Genomic DNA, 19,851 nt, shown 5'->3' with positions numbered 1-19,851 from the left:
CTGTGACACTTCCTTTGGGTGCCCAGGACCGAGTGTAACCTTGTCTCCCCCCGCCTCTTTCCTGTGGTAGCTGAGTGTCAGCGCCTGAACAGCACCAGCCTTTCAACCTCTCACGCACTCTCCTCGGGACTCTACCTGTCCTACTCTGCTTTGTAAGTTAACAACAGGGAAACCCCAAGCACCCTTGAAGAGCATTCCCCTGTCACAGACACTCATGGTAGTTACCAGGTTTGCTGCTTCCAAGGAATAGTATAAACACACCAACTTGTTTGGAGCTGATACTCAGTTGAATCAATCTAACAACACAGCGCTGTAATCTACTTATAGTGAAAACAAATCAAAGGTTAAGATTTAGGAGATAGTGAGCAAGGATAACAAGAACAACAGGTTAGAAATAAAAGTATAACATGGTTTTTTGAGACTAAAAAGTAATATAACAGGCTACAATCCTTGTTGAAAGCCGACTTATCTCACCTAAGCCTTTTCTGCAGCGCTTCAATCCGGGTTGGCTGAGATCCTGTTTTCATGGATGTAACCGCATTGCCTGGTTATCCCCTCAGGTGCAGGATAACGGAGGGGTCATGTTGCCTTCTAATGCCCCAAAGTTAGACTCTGGTGTGTGCTCCCCTGTTGAGTTCACATCCCCACCATCAGCCTGTTTTCCTGTTGACTTTACATGCAAATAGGGCTTGTTTTGTGTTGGTTTTACAATGCTTAATTTACACTGGAGACCTAGTGAGAGAGGTGATTCCACATCCCATTGTCTGGCAAAACCTGCTTGTCTACCTGCCAGGGACACATTCTAAATATATGTTTAAGAATTTGTATGTATGTATTGAATGTCACCCATACTTACATCACACAATGACCAGGAAGATTAGTATGACGTAAGCTTCCATTGGACACTTTGCACAACCCTTTTTGGGTGAATACTGTGAAGCAGTGTGCTAGGTGCAGTGAGTGACTCAGGCCTGATACAAAACTGTGAGTCCTTTGCCAGTTGGCATGGAGAGGTTCTTAGGGGCCACACCAATAATAATAGCAATACCTAGTTTTTATATAGCATTTTCTATCCGTAGATCTTAAAGCAGTTTACAAAAGCAGAAAGTAATCATTTCATCATTCATGCTCGTCACCCCAACCGGGGGGATAACCGCCAAACTCAGTCTCTCTCTTCTTCCTGCCCCATTCGCTCTTAGCTAGCTGGGGTATAGCCCATTTTTTTTTTTATCATCACTGAAGGTCGTGTCGCCAGGTATTTCTTGGGCGGCCTCTTTTCCGCTTGCCTTGGGGGTTCCACTGCAGTGCCTGTCTGGTGATGTTGGTTGGCTGCTTGCGTAAGAAAGTAATAGTACTGCCATTTTACAGATGGGGAAATGAAAGCACAGAAAAGTGAAGTGACTTGTCTAAGATCACTCGGCAGGCTGGTGGCACAGCCGGAATAGAACACAGGCCTGCCAAGTTCCAGGAGCGTGACGGGTCTGTTGAGCCACAGTGCAGGCAAAACATCATTTGGGAAAATTTCACATTCACAGCTTCTGTCCTTACAACAATTTTCTGCAGGCCTGGCCCAAAGCAGTTGGTTAGCATTTGTATAATGCTATGTTTTGGACAAATACTGGAAGACAACTTTATAAGGGTAGGTTTCACTTTTACAAAATTTAAAAGGAAATTGTGCTCATCTATAATTAAAAAAAATCAAAGAAAATCAATGCCAGTTTCTGTGATTTATTTTATTTTATTTTTTTTTTTTTTTTTGGCTGAGAGTCAGTCTGAGCAGACTAATAACATGGGCCAAGACTTTTAAACGTGGCAAGTGTTTTTGGCCATCTCAGTTTTGAGTGGCAGACTTGAGACCTTCAAGGGGCCTGGTTTTCAGAAAGCGCTAAAACCCCACTCTTTGTGGGGACATGGCTGCCCCATGGAAGCTCCCTGCTGACTGAGGATGGTGTGGCTGAACACTCCCTGTCCCAGTTTCCTTTCCTGAGGTTATTCTCCTCGGCTTCCCAGACATGGGTCTGTGCTGGAGTTGTGACTTAACCCTCTAGCCAAGTCACAGAACAAGAAACTCAAACTAAAAATCCCAACAAACAAAAATGTTTTTCTGCTTGCTGGGGGCTTTCCTTCAGCCCATCCTCTTGGGTCTATTCCCAGCCCCTTACTGGGCTACCTGTGAGAGTTTTTATGGCTCTGGGATAGAGCCTTCAGCCCCTGGGTGGACTGTGTTCTCACACCCTGCTGACCTCTCTTCCTGGCATCCTTGCCTGTTCCACTAGAGCGCACTGGGCCCCCGAACTGGTTCTTCCTGAGTAACCCACCTCCTGCAGACCCTGGCTCAGGACCTGCCATAGAAGCCTGCCCACTCCCTGTGGTTCCAGCACACAGACTGGTCTCTAGGCCCTTTTATAAGGCCCAGATGTTTCTTAAGCTATCACGTGCCCCTCCTTAGTCCTGAATCTTCAGGCTGGGAAGCCGGTAATTACTTACGGCACAGGTGTGGCTGGACCCATGTCCCATCAAAGTGGGCAGTTATCCTCTGACACCCTCTGAAAATCGGGCTCCATTAAGGCTTCTCATTCGGGTTATGCAAAAATTGATGTGTTCAAAATGACTAGTCACTTTTAAAAACCTTGGCCATGCCTGGTTTATTTGCTTAGAATTGAAAGATGTTGGAGTGATTAGTTTTGTCAGTTTTATTGGGCAGGTTAGCTCTGATGTTTGAAAATGGTAATGAGAAGCAGAACTTAGCTGCCACATGGCTGAATTCAGAATATTAGTTACATTGCCTGCAAAAGAAGGCACCAAAGGAAATCTGAGCAAATTCCATCTTGACTATGGTATTAAAACAAGTATTGTACCCAAGTTAAGATAAAATGAAGTTGTGAGTTGTCAGCTTTCAAATTCCAATGTATTGCTCCTGTTCATTGTTATGTTGTATCTAAAATTATAGGAGGTTAGAACTGCATTATAAACTAAAGGCATTTAGCACTATTTGGAATTGTCTAGGCATTAAGCACCCCCTAGTGGAGTTAATCAGTTTTACAATGTTTTTGACGAGACTCCTGTGAATTCAAATGTTCAGAATATAATTTAAAAACAAATATGTGGGATTATTTTTAAATGCTATGATTTTTTCTCTAATTGGAGACGTAAGGTAGGAAAATGGGAGTGTAATGTTACCAGGACTGACTCAGATTGCAAAATAAAACCCAGTGTTTATTAATATAAAGCCATCTTTACCACATAAAAGCCAGGGGAAGATTGAGGAAGTGTTTTAAATGAATTTGCAGAAAGACACAGTAATTAAGCAATGTCTGTTAGACAGTGCTGCATTATTACACGATAATACTGAGTCACAATGATGCAGCATCCTAACATACTGATCTAATGCCATGTTGCAAACACTGCTATCCAGCATGTGCATAGCATGCTGTGATTCTCATGTGACTCCATTGCTCCATTAAAACTGGCACCGTGTGAAGTGGCCCTTGAGCTCTGCCAGGCTGAATATTACTGGTGCAGTTTATATACTTAAAGCCTTTGGTACAGAGATGACTACACCGAGGCATGTTCATATTGCTTTAAACTTTGTATCAGTCTACACCTTACCTCACAGGATCATTTCATTCGAAACAATTAGCTATTATAACACAACAGACAGACTGCACAATAACCTACCGCTGTTGTGTTTGGAGAGACGAACCCCAGGCCCGGCACCCAGCCTGAGTAGCTGGACTGGGCTCTGGGTATCTCTGCAGGGGTGGGAGAGGAATCCTCCCCTTTTCAGCTCACAGGGCGGTTGTCTTAACTAGGAAAAGTGGTCGAGTTTAGGTCAGGCATAGGTAACACATTAGCTAAGTCAGACCTAAACTGGACCTTTTCCCTAGTGCAGATGCACCTTAGCTTGGTTTTTAGCTGGCCGTATCCATGTGTATTCCTCTCCTCGTATGTTAGTAGTTCTTCCATTTTTTAAAATTAAAAGCTTAAAAAAATACGGACCCTAAAACAACTAAAGAAATGGAAACAGCAAACCTGAAATCACAATCCAACATCAGACCATTCACTTTATTATCAGCTGACTGCCTGAAACATTTTCGCTCAGATTGAAGATCAACATAAAACAAGCTACTCTTTGGACAAGACCTGAACTTTTTGATGGGAAGACTTTATTTATGAGACTGACATACCAAGATTAAACAGTGCATTTGAAGAGCCATGTTTGCTGTGGGGGCTTTATTTTTTATCTGTCATGTAAGTTAGAAAGCCAAAAGATTGATAGAGTGTGTTGGTTCAGTCATTTTGCATATGAAAGCCCTCGGAGTGAGAAGTCTTTTACTGATCCTCTTTCCCCTCCAGTAGTCCAAAGTTCAGACTGTTTTGCCCTTCAGAAAGCATGACATGTGGAACAAGTGATGGAAAAAGATTAAAGATTTCCAAAATGAGGACCTCACAGACTGCTGTCATACTTCGTGTATCCAGAGTACTGAATGTAATGGATTGGAACAGGCTTTGTGTTTAAAAATGCTTGGGGTGAGAGGTTAGTTGAAAGGTTGAGTGCACACTAAAAAGAGTCTACTTCCCTGAGGATTTTGTAGGACTGAACTACCACAACACAATGTAAGTGTTTGAGTTGTAGCCGTCATGCACATGATGAATGGAAAGTTTGGAGTACATGGTGCTTTTTCATATTTTTTATTAATAATACAACTTGCATTGGGTCAAAGAGCTGCAAAGAAAGCAGCAGCAAAACATAACTAAGCATGGTGCCAACTATATTAGAAATAGGAAGAAAAAAACCTTTAAAAACCAAATTAAAAACCATTACTAGCACAAAAGTATAGCCAAATGCAGCTCCCAGTTACCCCCAGTATAAATCCAGAGTGACTCCATTGACTTCAGTAGAATTACTTCAGATTCACACCGGGGTGAGTCAGAGCAGAATTTGGCTCATGGCACAGGACAGAAATGGCAACTCTAATAATTGGGGAGCAATCCAGATCCTTAGCTGTCTTACACTGGCATATCCAGATAACTGCAGTGAGTCTATGCTGATGTATGCCAGCCAAAGATCTTGGCCCAGAGGGCAGGCAGGAAAATATACATCAGTAAAGTGGAATGTTTTGTTGTTTTTCATTTGGCAAATGCAAAGGCACTGAAGTATAAAGCTATTTTAAAATGAATCCCGGAAGTGCTGTTGTTAATTCTCATGTGCGCAGGGTACCAATGTAATGGAAGGATCGCATGAGAGTTATAAAAGATCAACATAAATTAAATGTTCTGCAGAATTTTTGATAGAATGTAAATGTGTGATGGATGAATGAAGGTCAGCCAAGAGCCTGTTACGATGCTAGAGTTGAAGAGACTCCAGCACATATCAGAATAAATATACTATATCTTATATGAAGTTGTGAATCATTTTTAAGAGTTGCTGACACCTTCTGGAAAGCTATGCAAAACATTTAGACACAGCTCTATCGATACATTTTATATATATATTCTAGATTTCTCTTCCCTGATTTTTATTTTATTTTTAATTGTTGAGGTGTACTTGCATGGAAATCTGATGTTTGCTTCTTGGTGCTGTATCTGTTCTTTGCTCCTCACTAGAAACCACTGTGATAACATAAGGGCACCACAGTCACCACTTTTGCTTAGTAACCAAATTGTGCATTGTATATGTGCCCAGTTCTCATCCATTAAAGTCAATGACAGAACTCCCGTTGGCTGCAATGTGGAGGTGGGATCAGGACCTAAGTGTGCCCAATTTCCATGAAAGTGAATAGGAATTAAGTGCATGTATTTAAAGTCAGAATTTTGTCAAGTGACTTCAGGTGAGAAATGAGCAAGTCAGATAATTGAGTTTTTAGGAAATAAGCTCTGTTAAATTATTGGTTAAATTATGCTCTGAACCTGCCCACATGCAACATTATTGAAGGAAATGGGATTGGACAGGAAAGCAAAATTTGGCTCACTGTGTTTAGGCAAATGGTCTAGTAATAGAAATTCGGTATTTCATATTCTGTTTGTATCAGCATTGATTGTGTTTAAATGGTCTCTTTTTTTTCAAATATCAGTGGGTCTTTAAATGTGTCACATCAAAATCTCGGCACATTTAACTTTTTCCTTTGTTTTGGCACAAATTTTGCATATAATTTTACCAAATCAGATTAGTTGCTATATGGGGCAATAGGCGTGGTTTTGGATTCTGTTTAAAATAAAATATAATTTATACATATAATATTTTATATATAAAATAAAAATGAGTGAGGACTAAGTAAATGTACATAGAGTTGCTGTGGATTTATGCTGGTATGACTAAGTTCAGAGTCTGCCCCTACATGAAAAACCTTTGTTTAAAAGAAACCTGTATCATCATCTTTATTATGAACAGTAGTAATAATATTTAAGTATGCAGTGCTATAAATGTGCATAGATGACTGTCTGCACACTTATTAATGCTCTGTTTCACAGCAAGGCTCCCTCCCCTATGGTTATCCTTCTACAAATAACCATGCTGCAGCCTTACCAAGTCTCCCTCATGTGGTAGAACGCTCCTGATTTGAGATTAGCTTTACAGCAGTTTTTAGCATATCTGTAGCTATGTGGCCATGCCTCCTTGTGCTGTTTTCCATTCTGCGGTGGCTGCATTTCAGCGGTGGTGTATTATGTCATCTCTATAGCCCTGGGGTGCCTCACAGGAGTTGAAGGGGTGCTTGTCATATGTTAATAAATTGAGATCCTGGCTGAAAAGTGTTGTAGAAGCGTGGAGCTATTATGTGTTTAGCATGGTGTTCCAATGAGACATTTAAATTCTCATAGCGTTTTAAATCTCACTCATTCCAATTGTCATGGTCTGACAGCACTCGCCAATCACTCCCTTCACTTTGGCTTGCGAGTGCCTAGATGTAGGCCAGACCAAGGATTTTTTCCCCCATGAGCATAGTCAAAGTAGAAACACTGTGGTATGTTGTTTTTGTCTTTCAGTGGTGAAAGTGGTGCTGGTAAGACAGAAAGTACTAAGCTGATTCTCAAGTTCTTATCTGCCATGAGCCAACATTCGCTGGAATTGTCCTGTAAGGAAAAGACCTCCTGTGTGGAGCAAGCTATTCTTGAGAGCAGGTATTATGTTCATATCCTCATACGTGGTCCGTAGTGTTGCACACAATACAGCGTGACAGAGGTAGAACAACCACTGAAGCTGAAGACATTTAAAACTAGACTGCTGCACAAAACACTGGAAAATAATCCTGCACTGGCATCCAGGGAGTGGCCAGATGACCTGCGAGGTCTTTTCCATCTCCAGTGTTTGTGGTTCTTTGGCTGTAAATTCTGTGTAGCAGACACCAATTTTTGGTGTATGTGGAGCTGTTGATTTACATTGCAGGTTTTTCCCAGTGATTTTTTTCTCTCTTAGAATTTCATGTGCACTATGGATTTTCCACTGTTTTCCCCCTTACATTTTAAATTACAGCTCTTATTTTTTAAAATCAAAATAAAAGTCAGTAGAGCTCTAGGTCAGGTTTGAAGTATATTGATAAGGCTGTGTGGACAAAGCCTGCCCTTCAGATGCTATAGCATTACTGATTATTTGTGTTATGTATTTATAAATCACCAAAATGTGAGGCATTTTATAGAACAAACTAGACTGTCCCTGCTTTGAAGAACTTGCAATCTATTTTATACATGACACATGGGTGCATTTAGAAAACAATAAGCATGGTGGGGGGGAGGGCCTGGGTCACAGTAACAGGATCACCAGTGGAATGGTTCTGCGCAATGCGTGAAGTGGTTTTATACAAATTGGGATTGTTTCTTTTTTAGGTTTTTTTTTTTTTTTCATTTTTGTTTGGGGCTGAGCTGAGGGGATGGGAGTGAGGAAGGCAGCAGGAGGTGCGAGGGAGGGAGAGGCAGATGGGGTGGGGAGATTTTATTATTTGGTGGATAAGAGAGGGGTTTGAGGGGGAGCTAAAGGGAAACAGAAGGGGGCAGTAAGGATCAGCAGGACAACTGCAGGTAGCTTGCTGAGGTAAAGGAAAATCAGGCGAGCTGATTTGATGGCTCTGTTGTTAATCAGGTACCTTCCACAAGCACTAAATTCACTCAACGTTTTAACAAGAAGTTGTGCACACAGCTAGACTATGAACAGATCTGCTGCTATCACTGTCACACATCTTCCCTGTCCCTCCCTCATCTCTGTTTTCATCCACTAAAGTAAGATTGTGTAAGTTCTTTAGGACGAGAACGTTCTCCCATACACCCATATGGCACGCTGCACAATTGGGTCTTGGCTTGACTGGGGGCCTCTGTCTTTACTATAATGCAAACACTAAACAACACTTATAATATAGACCTGTTATAATAAATCCTATTTCAGTTATATATGCAAAGCTGTACAGTGGTTAATGTCTTTTTGTTGTATAATATTATAGCTACTTTACTACCTGCAGACATACAGCCTGTGGTATAACTGAGTTGTCTAGAGCAGCGGTTCTCAAACTGGGGGTCAGGACCCCAAAGTGGGCCGCGAGCCCATTTTAATGGGGTCGCCAGGGCTGGCTTAACTTGCTGGGGCCTGGGGCCTAAGGGCATCAGCCCTGGGTGGTCAGACTCAGGTTACAGGCCCCCTGCCTGGGGCTGAAGCCCTTGGGCTTTGGCTTTGGCCCCTGGATGGTGAGGCTCAGGCGGACTCAGTCCCCCCTCCTGGGGCCGTGCAGTAATTTTTGTTGTCAGAAGGGGATGGTGGTGCAATGAAGTTTGAGAACCCCTGGAGTAGAGCTATGGTAATGAGGAAGGATGTAGGCCATGTCTGAGGATAATGTTAGAGCTGGGCTTTATGGGGATTATGCCTTTCCTTGAGCACTGGAGTGCAGTGCTCCTATCAGTGGCATTCCAGTCACAAGTTAATACTTTTGTCGTCCTCCCTTATTTTCACAGCCCAATTATGGAAGCTTTTGGCAACGCGAAGACTGTTTACAACAACAACTCGAGTCGCTTTGGGAAGTTTGTTCAGCTGAACATCTGTCAGAAGGGAAACATCCAGGGAGGAAGAATTGTAGATTGTATCCTCTCTTCTTGCTGAGTGCCTTTGTAGTTCAGGGTGATGTGCTCCCTGTATCTGTTCTGTGGAGAGTAGCGGGGGGAAATATTAGCCTTTGCCTGTCCCTCTGCCCACACCCAAAGATCCCAGGTTAAAAAAACTGTCCTGGGTGAACTTCAAGAGAAATCAATAAGTCCAGATTCAGTGTTTGTGTCCATCTATCCATTCCTTTATCTAGATATAAAATCACCAAACCTCTCTCATTTTTGGTATTATGGCTAATGAGCATGTTTCTTCAGAGTGAGCTAATAATGTCTTAGCTTCATGGGAAAAACTCTGATTACCAGCTCTTCACCATCCAGGTGAAATTCATCCAAGGGCATAATGGGCAAGGAAAGGCCTGTACAGAGCAGAAGTGAGAGGTTCCATTGTGTGAGGGGGGTATCTTCAGGTTGGCCACACTGCTTGCACTCTGTAGCTCTGGGCTATGCACCAGTTCCACATAGGACACTGCAGGTTGGGGAATTAGGGGTGTATCCTCAGGATTTGCAGTTACGTAGATGAAGGAGGCATAGGCCCTGTATAGGGGTGTTGGGTTGTGGTTGCTATTCCTGCATTGTAGCAGGATTACTGGCTGTGGAACAGCTGCATCCCACTTGCATGTCTTTGAGGGGGGTGATTCTGTCCCCACACTCTCAACCGCCAAATCCTACCTAGATCTTTGCACAAAAATTGTTTGTTCACAGTTCATGCAAGGTGGGTGAATTTCACCCTTAAAGCAGGCACCAAACTAACCAGCAAACAGAAAGTTAAGCAGAAAGGTAGGTGTCACTTCAAATCCTCATTTGGTCCAGAATATGACAATACTTTGTGCAAACAGGTACATGACACAGACCACAATGTTCTTTTTAGTCTCTGAAGTCAAGCCACTAGGGAGTTGTAAGCATATAGTTCTTTAACTTCACCATTTTATTCCTTGACGGATCACTTTCTTCCACACTAAAGATTTATTAGAAAAAGTAAGTCAACATTTGCTGTCATCCAGTATTTTTGTTTTATTCATAGACTTTCTCAAAAATTGCTGGTGAATAGGTTCCCTTTAAAAATAATCCCCTAAACAGAATTCTTATTTGCTTTGACAGAACCGTGTAGTAAGGCAGAACCCTGGGGAGAGAAATTATCACATATTCTATGCACTGCTGGCAGGGATAGAAGAGGAAGAGAAAGGTGAGTGACAAAGCTCAGCTCACACAACTGTTTGCAATGGCTTTTTGCCAGTACTATTTCAGTCATGAAACACCATCTTGCGGTGACAGTGCTGTGGTAAACCAATAACCGAACAAGAGAAATAGATTATTTATTTAATCTGAATTCACCGAGCATGTTTTGTGAGCTCATCTTGCTACAAGCAGTGCCTCTAGCATAGGAATGCGACCAGGCCTCCTGGGGTTTATTCCCAGCTGCCGCAGACTCACTTTGTGACCTTGGGATAGTCACTCAGGCTCTGGACACTGCGATGTGGGCTTGTCCCTGACTATCTTGGCTGAGCACTAGGAAATTCCAAAGGGAAGAGAGGAGAAGGAATCATACTCATGAAGATTAACCCCCAGCAAGAGAAATAGCATTTGTGTAAAAATGTCTAAGCTGTGTTAGCACCACCTTTTTGGCCAACTGTACAGTTCATGGTGTTTCACAACTAATTAAAATGAAAATTATCCAATGAATGTGATACATTTTCCATTGCTTTAAACCAGAGGCTCTCAACCTTTCCAGACTACTGTACCCCTTTCAGGAGTCTGACTTGTCTTGTGTACCCCAAGTTACACCTCACTTAAAATCTATTTGTTTAAAAAAATCAGAAATAAAAATACAAAAGTGTCACAGCACGCTGTTAGTGAGAAATTGCTTACTTTCTCATTTCCCCCATATAATTATAAAATAAATCAATTGGAATATAAACATTGTCCTTACATTTCTGTGTATAGTATATAGAACAGTATAAACAAGTCATTGTATGAAAGTTTAGTTTGCTGGTGCTTTTTATGTAGCTTGCTGTAAAACTAGGCAAATATCTAGATGAGTTGCTGTACCCCCTGGAAGACCTGTGTGTATACCCCTGGTTGAGAACCACTGCTATAAACCACTTGATTTTTGTGTCCCTGCTCATGTATATCTCAAGTAAATGAAACATTAATTATTTTTTTAACTGCTAAGGTGGTGACTAGTTTTTTTGTCTTTGCAGATGCATTTTACTTATCTGTACCAGAGCACTACCACTACCTGAATCAGTCCGGATGTGTAGCAGATAAGACAATCAATGACACAGACTCCTTCAAGGAAGTCATTGTGAGTTGTTTGACCAGTTCTTTATGGTTCAAGGGTGATAAGTTTCACTTCTCTTTGCTTGATAGTGGTTTCAATGAAAGCTATCATGATCTGCAGCTAACTAGGGTCCTAATCTTGCAGAAGGATCAGTCCATGGTCATGGCTAGGTGCAATCCCATTCACTTGAACAGCACTCCACCTGGGCATAAGGTGCCTCATGGAGGATCAGAGTCTACTGTTGCTCAGAAGTGACTAATTTTTTGTCATACACTTCGCTATCACAGGGAGTATTTCTTTCCTTGAATGCAGGATATGAAGTCTCTCTCCCACCACTCCTTGGAAAGGAAAGCAATTAAATTGCAGAACAAAGAAGACAGCAGTGGAAGGCAATCAGACATTAACCCACCTTACCTTCCATCCACGACTTATGTAGAATTACCGTTACAGTAGTTTATAACAAAGGACATATGCATTCATACCTAGGTGCAAATTACTCAGTGCATGATGGTGAGGATGGGATGCTACAGAGTAAATACGTTAATAATGCATATCCGAAATAGGACACCACAGGATATAACAAGGGATGTACACAGAGAGCGATGGAAGCATAGAGCGTCTTGTTTCACAGTTGATTGAGAACCTGTACATTTTCTGATTCATTCCCACTTTTTTTGACAAAACCAAACAAGTGTTCTGTTGTTTACCTAACTTACCCCAAGCAGCCATTAGAATACAGTGTAGCACTCCCATCCCATTCTAAAAGTGTTTGCACCTTGTGTAAGATTTTAGTATCTGGAATAAACTAGATGGCTTTTTTCTTCATAACTATTAGGTGTACACTGTGAGGGCTGGCTGTGTGTATAAAAGAGAAGCATCACTTCCTTATCTGTCTGCTCTTTATGTTCCTGGGACAGTTCATACAAAATTGTCAAATAAAAATACCGAGCAATCAGGAAGCAGCCTTTCTTTTATGGGAACATTAACCTTCTTACTAAAAGAAAACAAGCCACCTTATTTTACATGACCAGTGTACATATTTCTGCTGCTTCTCTCATTTCAAGGATTCATACACTTTCTGCAGCATTTACTGAAATATGGAAATAGCAAATCCATGGTAGTATGTGGACTTCTGCAGCTTTCCAATCTCTTCTAGCCGTGTGCCTTTGGAAGAGAAGGGTGCGATAAAGATAATCTGGTATGTGGAGTAAGTGATCAAATACGATTATTAAATAGAATGGAAACATGGGTGAAATGGAGGCACTCACACTAATTGAGGATTTCTCTGGGTAGCCTTAACTTTCACACCCACATTAGCGTCAGCAATTAGCTACAGTAATTAGCTGTCTCTTACTATTACCAGAATTACCAATTTCTTTTCCTAGTACCACCACCATTTCAGTGTGGCATGTATTCTATGAGATTTGAAAACCAATAAATGGCCTGGTACAGTTTATTTAAAAGGTGTTTATGTATATTTGTTTTTGCAGCTGTAAAATTACCTATTTTCATGACAGAAATATTTTTGTGGATGTGGGTGATATACGCATTGCAGTCATATAGTTCAGGTTGAGTAGCATGACACTTAATTTGTGCTAATCGCCTTGAGGCAGGTAGAGCATGAAATTAACTTGACATTTAAATCTTGCATCCTGGAGTATTTTAGAAGCAGAAATTTGGGAACAGAATTGGGGCTTTTCCACACGGCTTTCCTTATAATGAGGGACAAGGACATTTTGCATCATGGGTTCCTGTTCCTTCCCCGTTTTATGCACTCCCATCCCTTGTTTCCTTACAGATCTTCCTAAGGCCTGAGAATGTGGCTTCAGTGTCTTCAAAATTCCTAAGCCGTACTTCATTCTTCTCTTTCTGTCATATGCATTCTAATGATCTTTTCCAAGAGGCTACAGATGATTTCCCCTCTAGATGTTTTTCTTTCCTTTGTGTTCCAAAAGTTCTTCTCCAGTGGAGTGGGGATCTGCAGTCTGAGCACACACACATGCATTCCTAAGTATTCTTGTAACATCTGTTATTATTGTGCCATGAACTGGATCCTATTAATAAAATCTCTTCAGCTTGTACCTCCCTCTATAGCTATAACTATGGCAGATAGGATTAGAGACAAGCACAAGAAATTTGTTAAAAATCATCAGGAATAAGTGGAATTACTGGGTGAAGTTCCATGGTCTGTGTTATGCTGATTTCAGATTAGATCAGTGTTTCTCAATCTGTGGCTCATGAACCAAAAGGCTCCAGTTCCACGGAGCTGGCTGAGTTCAGTTTCTCACTCCTGATGTTGTGACTTCTGGGGTCGCAGTGCCACTGGGCTTTGGCCGAGCCGCCCCTCCATCATGATGGGCGGGGTGGGCAGCCAGACCAAATTTGAGTGAGTGGCACTGTGACCTCATTTGACAAGTCACAAAACCACTCACGAAAACTTGGCCCTGCTGCAGGCCCCTCATTAGGGAAGCTGAGCCAAAACTGAGTGGTGCTGCGACCTGAATGTCACCACGTCTGGAGCCCAGCCAGCCCTGCGGAACCAGAACTGCAGTAGCTGCTGTTAGGGGGTACGCACAGTGTCATTGTTTAGTACCAATCATGTTAATGTGTATGTTCTATATCATGGGTAAGGAATACTTAGCAAGACGGGGTTTTTGCGCTAAAGCTATTTACTGGGTTGTGACAGGCCATCAAGGTTTATGAATGGGTCCTGAGCCCAGAAAGGTTTGAGAACCGCTGGACTAGATGATTATTGTGACCATAAAATTATGAATCTACCTACAAAGTATTGGCGATGGTATATATTTATTGTGTATTGGAAGAGTGTACATTTTCTCAGGTCTATGTGGATTGCCACGGACTCGCAGGGGACTGTTATTTACCAGGCTGCACGTGGCAACAGACTATATTGGTAAGGGATGCAAGGAGAGTGTGGGTCACGATGCAAACTGCAGACACACACACACACACACACACACACACACACACACTAGACTTAATCAATTTAAAAGTTTTATTGGGGATAATTACAAGGGGTAAGGAGCAGTGTATGATTAGCTAATAGAGTTAATGAAACTTAAAACACACAATGACTAAAATATCTACTAACAATATTTATAAACAAAGATGCAGCATTTAGTAATAACTGATACTTACAAATACAAACCAACGCATAACGACCGGCAAACGTAGAAGCTCTGTTTGAAACACGTGAGCTGAGAGAGAGGCTTCGAGGTGATCAGGCTTGGTTACGGGCATACACAGGATACACGGGTATACACAGGATACACGGGTATACACAGGATTTGTTTTTCTTTCTCCTCTCCCTGCCTGCACATGGCAGGCAGGCCATAAAGTACCCACTATGACATCATAGAAGTGTCATAGGGGACGGGCCCAAAACCTGTTTGTGTTCGTTTCTGATTGGCACAAGCAAAGTTTACACCATGTAGGAGAGCAGGTGCCTTAAAGTCTGGCTTCGCCCCCAAAAGGTGAGGAAATGCATATTGGTATAGAATGCGTACAACACTGAATGACAAAAGAAGAGGCCAGGGCAATACTGGTATGGCAAGTTTTACAGGATGCAGACAGGAACTCATCTCAACAGTCTACAGTACTAAAAGGTGTTGTATGTTCTGTGGGATTTTAGTAGTAGTTATAACAGCTCTTTCTGTGCAGACACAGTGGAATGGATTCCCAGAGCTTCTGCAGATATCCCTTTCCTTCTTATTTACTAAAAATGTTGTTGCAAGTATGTGACTGGAGGTGTGGCTGGGGGAACAGGACGATCCCCTACCAATACCTTGGAGGGATGATAGGTATGAGAGAGAGGAGAGAAGAGAACTTCTTCCTCAAACCCTAAGCTGGCTCACGTCGGGTAGAGCTCCTTTGTGGGGAGGAAGTAATTCCGAGAGCAGCTGCAAAAACACCTCTCAGTGCTGCTTGCGTTTTGCAAAATGACACTATTGTCATTACTGATACACACTATGACCAAAGACCATCTTTTTTTAATCACATTTGCACAGAAATACAACACACTCAAATAGCCCTACTCAAATATGTCATGCTCTGTGTATTCCGCGTCCCTGAACTAAGAGTATTTCATCAGTGCAAACCATGAATTACAGTGAATTTGCACAATCTGGTTCAGATTGCAGCACTATAGAGAGACATTTGGAAAAAACAAGCCATTCCCAAAGAAAATAGTTGTCTGTTTTTCTTGCATTAATCAAATAATACATGTTTTACATTGATTTCTTTGTTTGTTTTGTTCCTGATATACAGTGGAACCGTGGGCATTCTTACTTTGCTCATCCGTAAATCTAGTAGTTTTCACAATAAATCTTTGTCTCACCCCAGTTAGTAGTGTACAATAATGAGGTTTTTCACTTAGACTTTGTTAATTTCTCAAAATATGAGGCAGAACATTAGTGTTACAAGTAAAACTAAATTAAAGTGCACTGACAACGTACATTGCATGATACACATTTGGTTGCTTCCAGGACTAATCTGCAAAATCTGGTAACACACAGGGGAGGTTCCTCCCAGTTGCTAGTACAAATTAGTGAGGTTTTTTACTATGGCCCTGATCTTGTAAAGTACCCAAGCACATGCATAACTTTAATCACATTCTGTTACAGTGGAACAGCTTTTTAGAGGGTCAATGACACTCAGGGGGATGAGATTTTAAAGATGTCAGTGTGTTACTTTATGTGCTTAAAGTTGCACACATCATGTGTTAAAATGCTTGTGTAGATTGAGGGCTAAGACAAGAGATGCATTTGCTGTTCCCATTCCACTGTCCCTACCTATGTCGTTTCAAATGCTAAAGGCTGCAAAACTCAGTTGTTGTGTTTTGTAATTTATCCTCCATAATCTGTTTCAGTTTCTGGTTCTCCAATAAAATCAGACACAAACTGAAAGAAATATTTTCTTCCAGACTGCAATGGAAGTGATGCAGTTCAGCAAGGAGGAGGTGCGAGAAGTTCTTAGGCTGCTAGCTGGAATTCTGCATCTAGGGAACATTGAGTTTATCACTGCTGGTGGGGCACAGGTGTCCTTCAAAACAGGTGAGATCGTTATGGGATAAGGAAATGTCCATGATTGCTTAATAGCAGTGTTGGAAACCATGCAGGACAAAAGTCTCTGGTTCCTTTTTAAGATCTGTGAATGATGGTTAAAATACCATCGTTGTTGTTTTATGAAGATGAAATGAGTTACTCCTTGGCACTGAACTCTGCCTCCAGTTCAGGAAAGAACTCAAGCATATACTTAACTTCCTCATGTGCTTAAGTCCCCTGAAGCCAATGCTGTCCTGAATTTGGAATGCTTTTTCTTAGGTTGATGAGACTTAAGTATGTACTTAAGTGCATTCTGGATTCAAGACTTCAGTGCACTGTGCCTGCCTTGGTTGCCTTGTCAGCAAGTTACATCTGCAGCTGTGTAACCATGGGACAGAAAGTTCAGGGATTGGGTTTGGGAACAATGACATCATCCCTTACTTTTATACCAAATTATGGCAAAGTGCAAATTCAGATGCACAGTTTGGACAAACTCTTCTTCTATTCACCAGAAACATCTACATGATCCGGGGAGAAAGCAGAAGTACCTTCTAATGAATGAGGAAGTGGGTATTAGGTTTCTATATCCATAAAACCGAACATTAGTATTAGCAATAAGATTAGGTTTGGATTTTTATTACGTTAAGAACAAATTAAAGGCTTCCAACTGTGATCTGTAATGAATTGGGGGTGTTTTCAATCAGCTTCTTTCTTTTGTGCACGTTTATAATACTGTATCCTATTTTTTCAGGAGCACTGAAAAGGAATAAGTGACTTAGACAACCACTGTATCAATTTTATTGTAAATGCATTTTCAAGACAGTATTTCAACCTTGTCTCTCTGAAGTTGAGCATCCAGACATTAATAACTGGGTTCGACTGACAGTGAAAATGAGTACAGGGATTTAACCTATGTAGAGATGCTGTACTGGAATGCATTAGCAGCTGGATTTATGCATATATTTCAGGGGATATTAGACCTCTGTGAATGACAATTTCTTTATGATTATAGGTTCTCAGAGGAAGAATTAAAGGGACACTCTCACTCTGAAATGTAGTTAGTTTCAAATATGAGTTAAATGTTTTCCAGAATTTCAACTGTCCCTGAACTTACTTGCTAATTTTTTGGGGTTTACCATGTCATTTTCCTGTTTCTTAAAATGTGCTTTAAGAATGACTAAGAAGGGAAACTGACTGACCCGACCTGTACAGGGAAGAGAGTGAAAATTGAGTGAAACAATACAGAATGCTATCAAGTGCATAAAGTAAAGAAAATGGGAAGTAGACGGTGGTGCCAGTTCTGCTCTCCAATGTAGTGGATGAGAGTGGCGGCTGATGGGAGCCAGGTGTGGTTCCCTGATTAAAGGCTGCCTGGCTCCAGTAGAAGTTAGAGCAGGAATGGAGCTCAACCATGTCCGCTTAAGCTGTAGGTGAGAGATGTCTGGTGTAGAAGGCAGCTACATTACCCCTTCCAGCACTTTGTGTAAGGAGAGCAAAGTCCCTTTAGCAAACCAGAGAATCCAACTCAATATTTTTTTCTAATCTCTGTCAGAAGCTGCTTGGGTTTTGCTTCTAATTACAGTAGGTTAAAAAAATGTTGAGAGAATTGTGCCTTCTGCATACACGTGTGTATTTATTTTTGGCTCCTTCTGTTGCTAGCTCTGGGCAGATCTGCAGAGTTACTTGGGCTGGACTCAACACAACTGACTGAAGCATTGACACAGAGATCAATGATACTCAGGGGAGAAGAAATCTTAACACCTCTCAGTGTACAACAGGTAAAGACATACCACTTCAGATATATTTTAACAAAACAATTGGGCCAGACTTTCAGCTGATGTAAATCCAGCACAGAGTTCCATTGAGGTCAATGACTACAATGAACCAACAGCTTGAAGCATGTATAAGGGCTTGTCTGCACGGGGATACTCAGGAAAATTAATCCGAATTAACAAATTTAGAATTGAAGTAGTCTTCATTCTGTGTCCATAAAGGGGTTTAATTAAATTTAAATAATCCACTTTTAATTCACACCTTTGGTTCATTTGGATTAATTTTCCTCAATGTCCCTATGTAGACAAGCCCTAAGAAGCTGACAGCAGAATTTTAGTCAGATAACTTGTTGGGGAGGTTCAAGTAACCAATACATTACGGGATTTTCTAATATGGTTTTAAAACAAGTTGTTATGATTTATGAGTCAAATAATGCCAGAGATGTGCATAGCATTTTATAACACAGATAAAGACCAAATCCCTGCCTGTTTAGGGGCCCAATCCTGCATGGGATCCACTAGCCTTGTGCCTTTTGTAGAGTTCAGTTGACTTTCATAGAATCATAGAATTCAAGATCAGAAGGGACCATTATGATCATCTAGTCTGACCTCCTGCAAGATGCAGGCCACATAAGCCGATCCACCCACTCCTTAGCAAGTGAACCCTGCCCCATGCTTCGGAGGAAGGCGAAAAACCTCCAGGGCCATAGCCAATCTTCCCTGGAGGAAAATTCCTTCCCGACCCCAAATATGGCGGTCAGCTGAACCCCGAGCATGCGGGCAAGACTCTCCAGCCAAACCCTCTGGAAAAGGTTATATCATACCAGGCACATAATTGACCTATTGACTAAGCCCGTTATCCTATCATACCATCCCCTCCATAAACTTATCTAGCTTAATCTTAAAGTCATGGAGGTCCTTCGCCCCACTGTTTCTAGACTGTTCCAGTATTGCACTCTGATGGTTAGAAACCTTCGTCTAATTTCAAGCCTGAATTTCCTGACTGACAGTTTATATCCGTCGTGTCCACATTAGCACTGAGCTGAAATAATTCTTCTCCTTCCTGGTATTTATCCTCTGATATATTTAAAGAGTGTACTCATATCTCCTCTCATCCTTCTTTTGGTTAAGGAAAACAAACCGAGCTCCTCAAGTCTCCTTTCATACGAAAGGCCTTCCATTCCTCGGATCATTCTAGTGGCCCTTCTTTGTACCTGTTCTAGTTTGAATTCATCCTTCTTAAACATGGGAGACCAAAACTGCACACAATACTCCAAATGAGGTCTCACCAGCGCCTTATATAACGGGACTAGCACCTCCTTATCCCTACTAGAAATACCTCGCCTAATGCAACCCAAGACCGCAATAGCTTTCCACATCACATTGCCTACTCATAGTCATCTTGCGATCAACCAGGACTCCTAGGTCCTTCTCCTCCTCCGTTACTTCCAACTGGTGCGCCCCAGCTTATAACTAAAGTTCTTGTTAGACATCCCTAAATGCATAACCTTACACTTCTCACTATTGAATTTCATCCTGTTACTAATACTCCAGTTTACAAGGTCATCTAAATCTCCTGGAGAATATCCCGATCCTCTTCCGAATTGACAATACCCCCCAACTTGGTGTCATCCGCAAACTTTATCAGCCCACTCCTACT

General features: G+C 41.6%; 1 protein-coding gene and 1 long non-coding RNA gene across 6 annotated transcripts in view; one reads left to right on the top strand and one right to left on the bottom strand.

Moving 5' to 3' along the window:
- Nucleotides 1-19,851, top strand: part of MYO10 (myosin X) — a 244,876-nt gene that overhangs the window by 132,268 nt on the left and 92,757 nt on the right. The window contains exons 5-11 of one of the 5 annotated variants that reach the window (XM_039527600.1): nt 6,985-7,119; nt 8,935-9,059; nt 10,043-10,056; nt 10,180-10,264; nt 11,280-11,383; nt 16,299-16,428; nt 18,079-18,197. In XM_039527600.1, the coding sequence (XP_039383534.1) occupies nt 6,985-7,119; nt 8,935-9,059; nt 10,043-10,056; nt 10,180-10,264; nt 11,280-11,383; nt 16,299-16,428; nt 18,079-18,197 (712 nt within the window). Of the gene's footprint in view, nt 1-6,984; nt 7,120-8,934; nt 9,060-10,042; nt 10,057-10,179; nt 10,265-11,279; nt 11,384-13,795; nt 13,927-14,791; nt 14,851-14,920; nt 14,983-16,298; nt 16,429-16,931; nt 16,986-18,078; nt 18,198-19,851 lie in introns of those variants that run through there. The other 4 variants (XM_039527601.1, XM_039527602.1, XM_039527603.1 and 1 more) reach the window with 4 other exon arrangements.
- Nucleotides 12,812-14,570, bottom strand: LOC120399399. The gene is made up of 2 exons (XR_005595131.1): nt 14,516-14,570; nt 12,812-13,344 (listed from the first exon to the last, which is right to left on the bottom strand). It is a non-coding gene; the product is annotated as an uncharacterized LOC120399399 (long non-coding RNA).

Source organism: Mauremys reevesii, linkage group 2 (assembly GCF_016161935.1).
Source record: "Mauremys reevesii isolate NIE-2019 linkage group 2, ASM1616193v1, whole genome shotgun sequence".
NCBI lineage: Eukaryota > Metazoa > Chordata > Testudines > Geoemydidae > Mauremys > Mauremys reevesii.
Note: the sequence above shows the minus strand (reverse complement) of the source record. Positions and strands in the feature narration are given on the sequence as shown.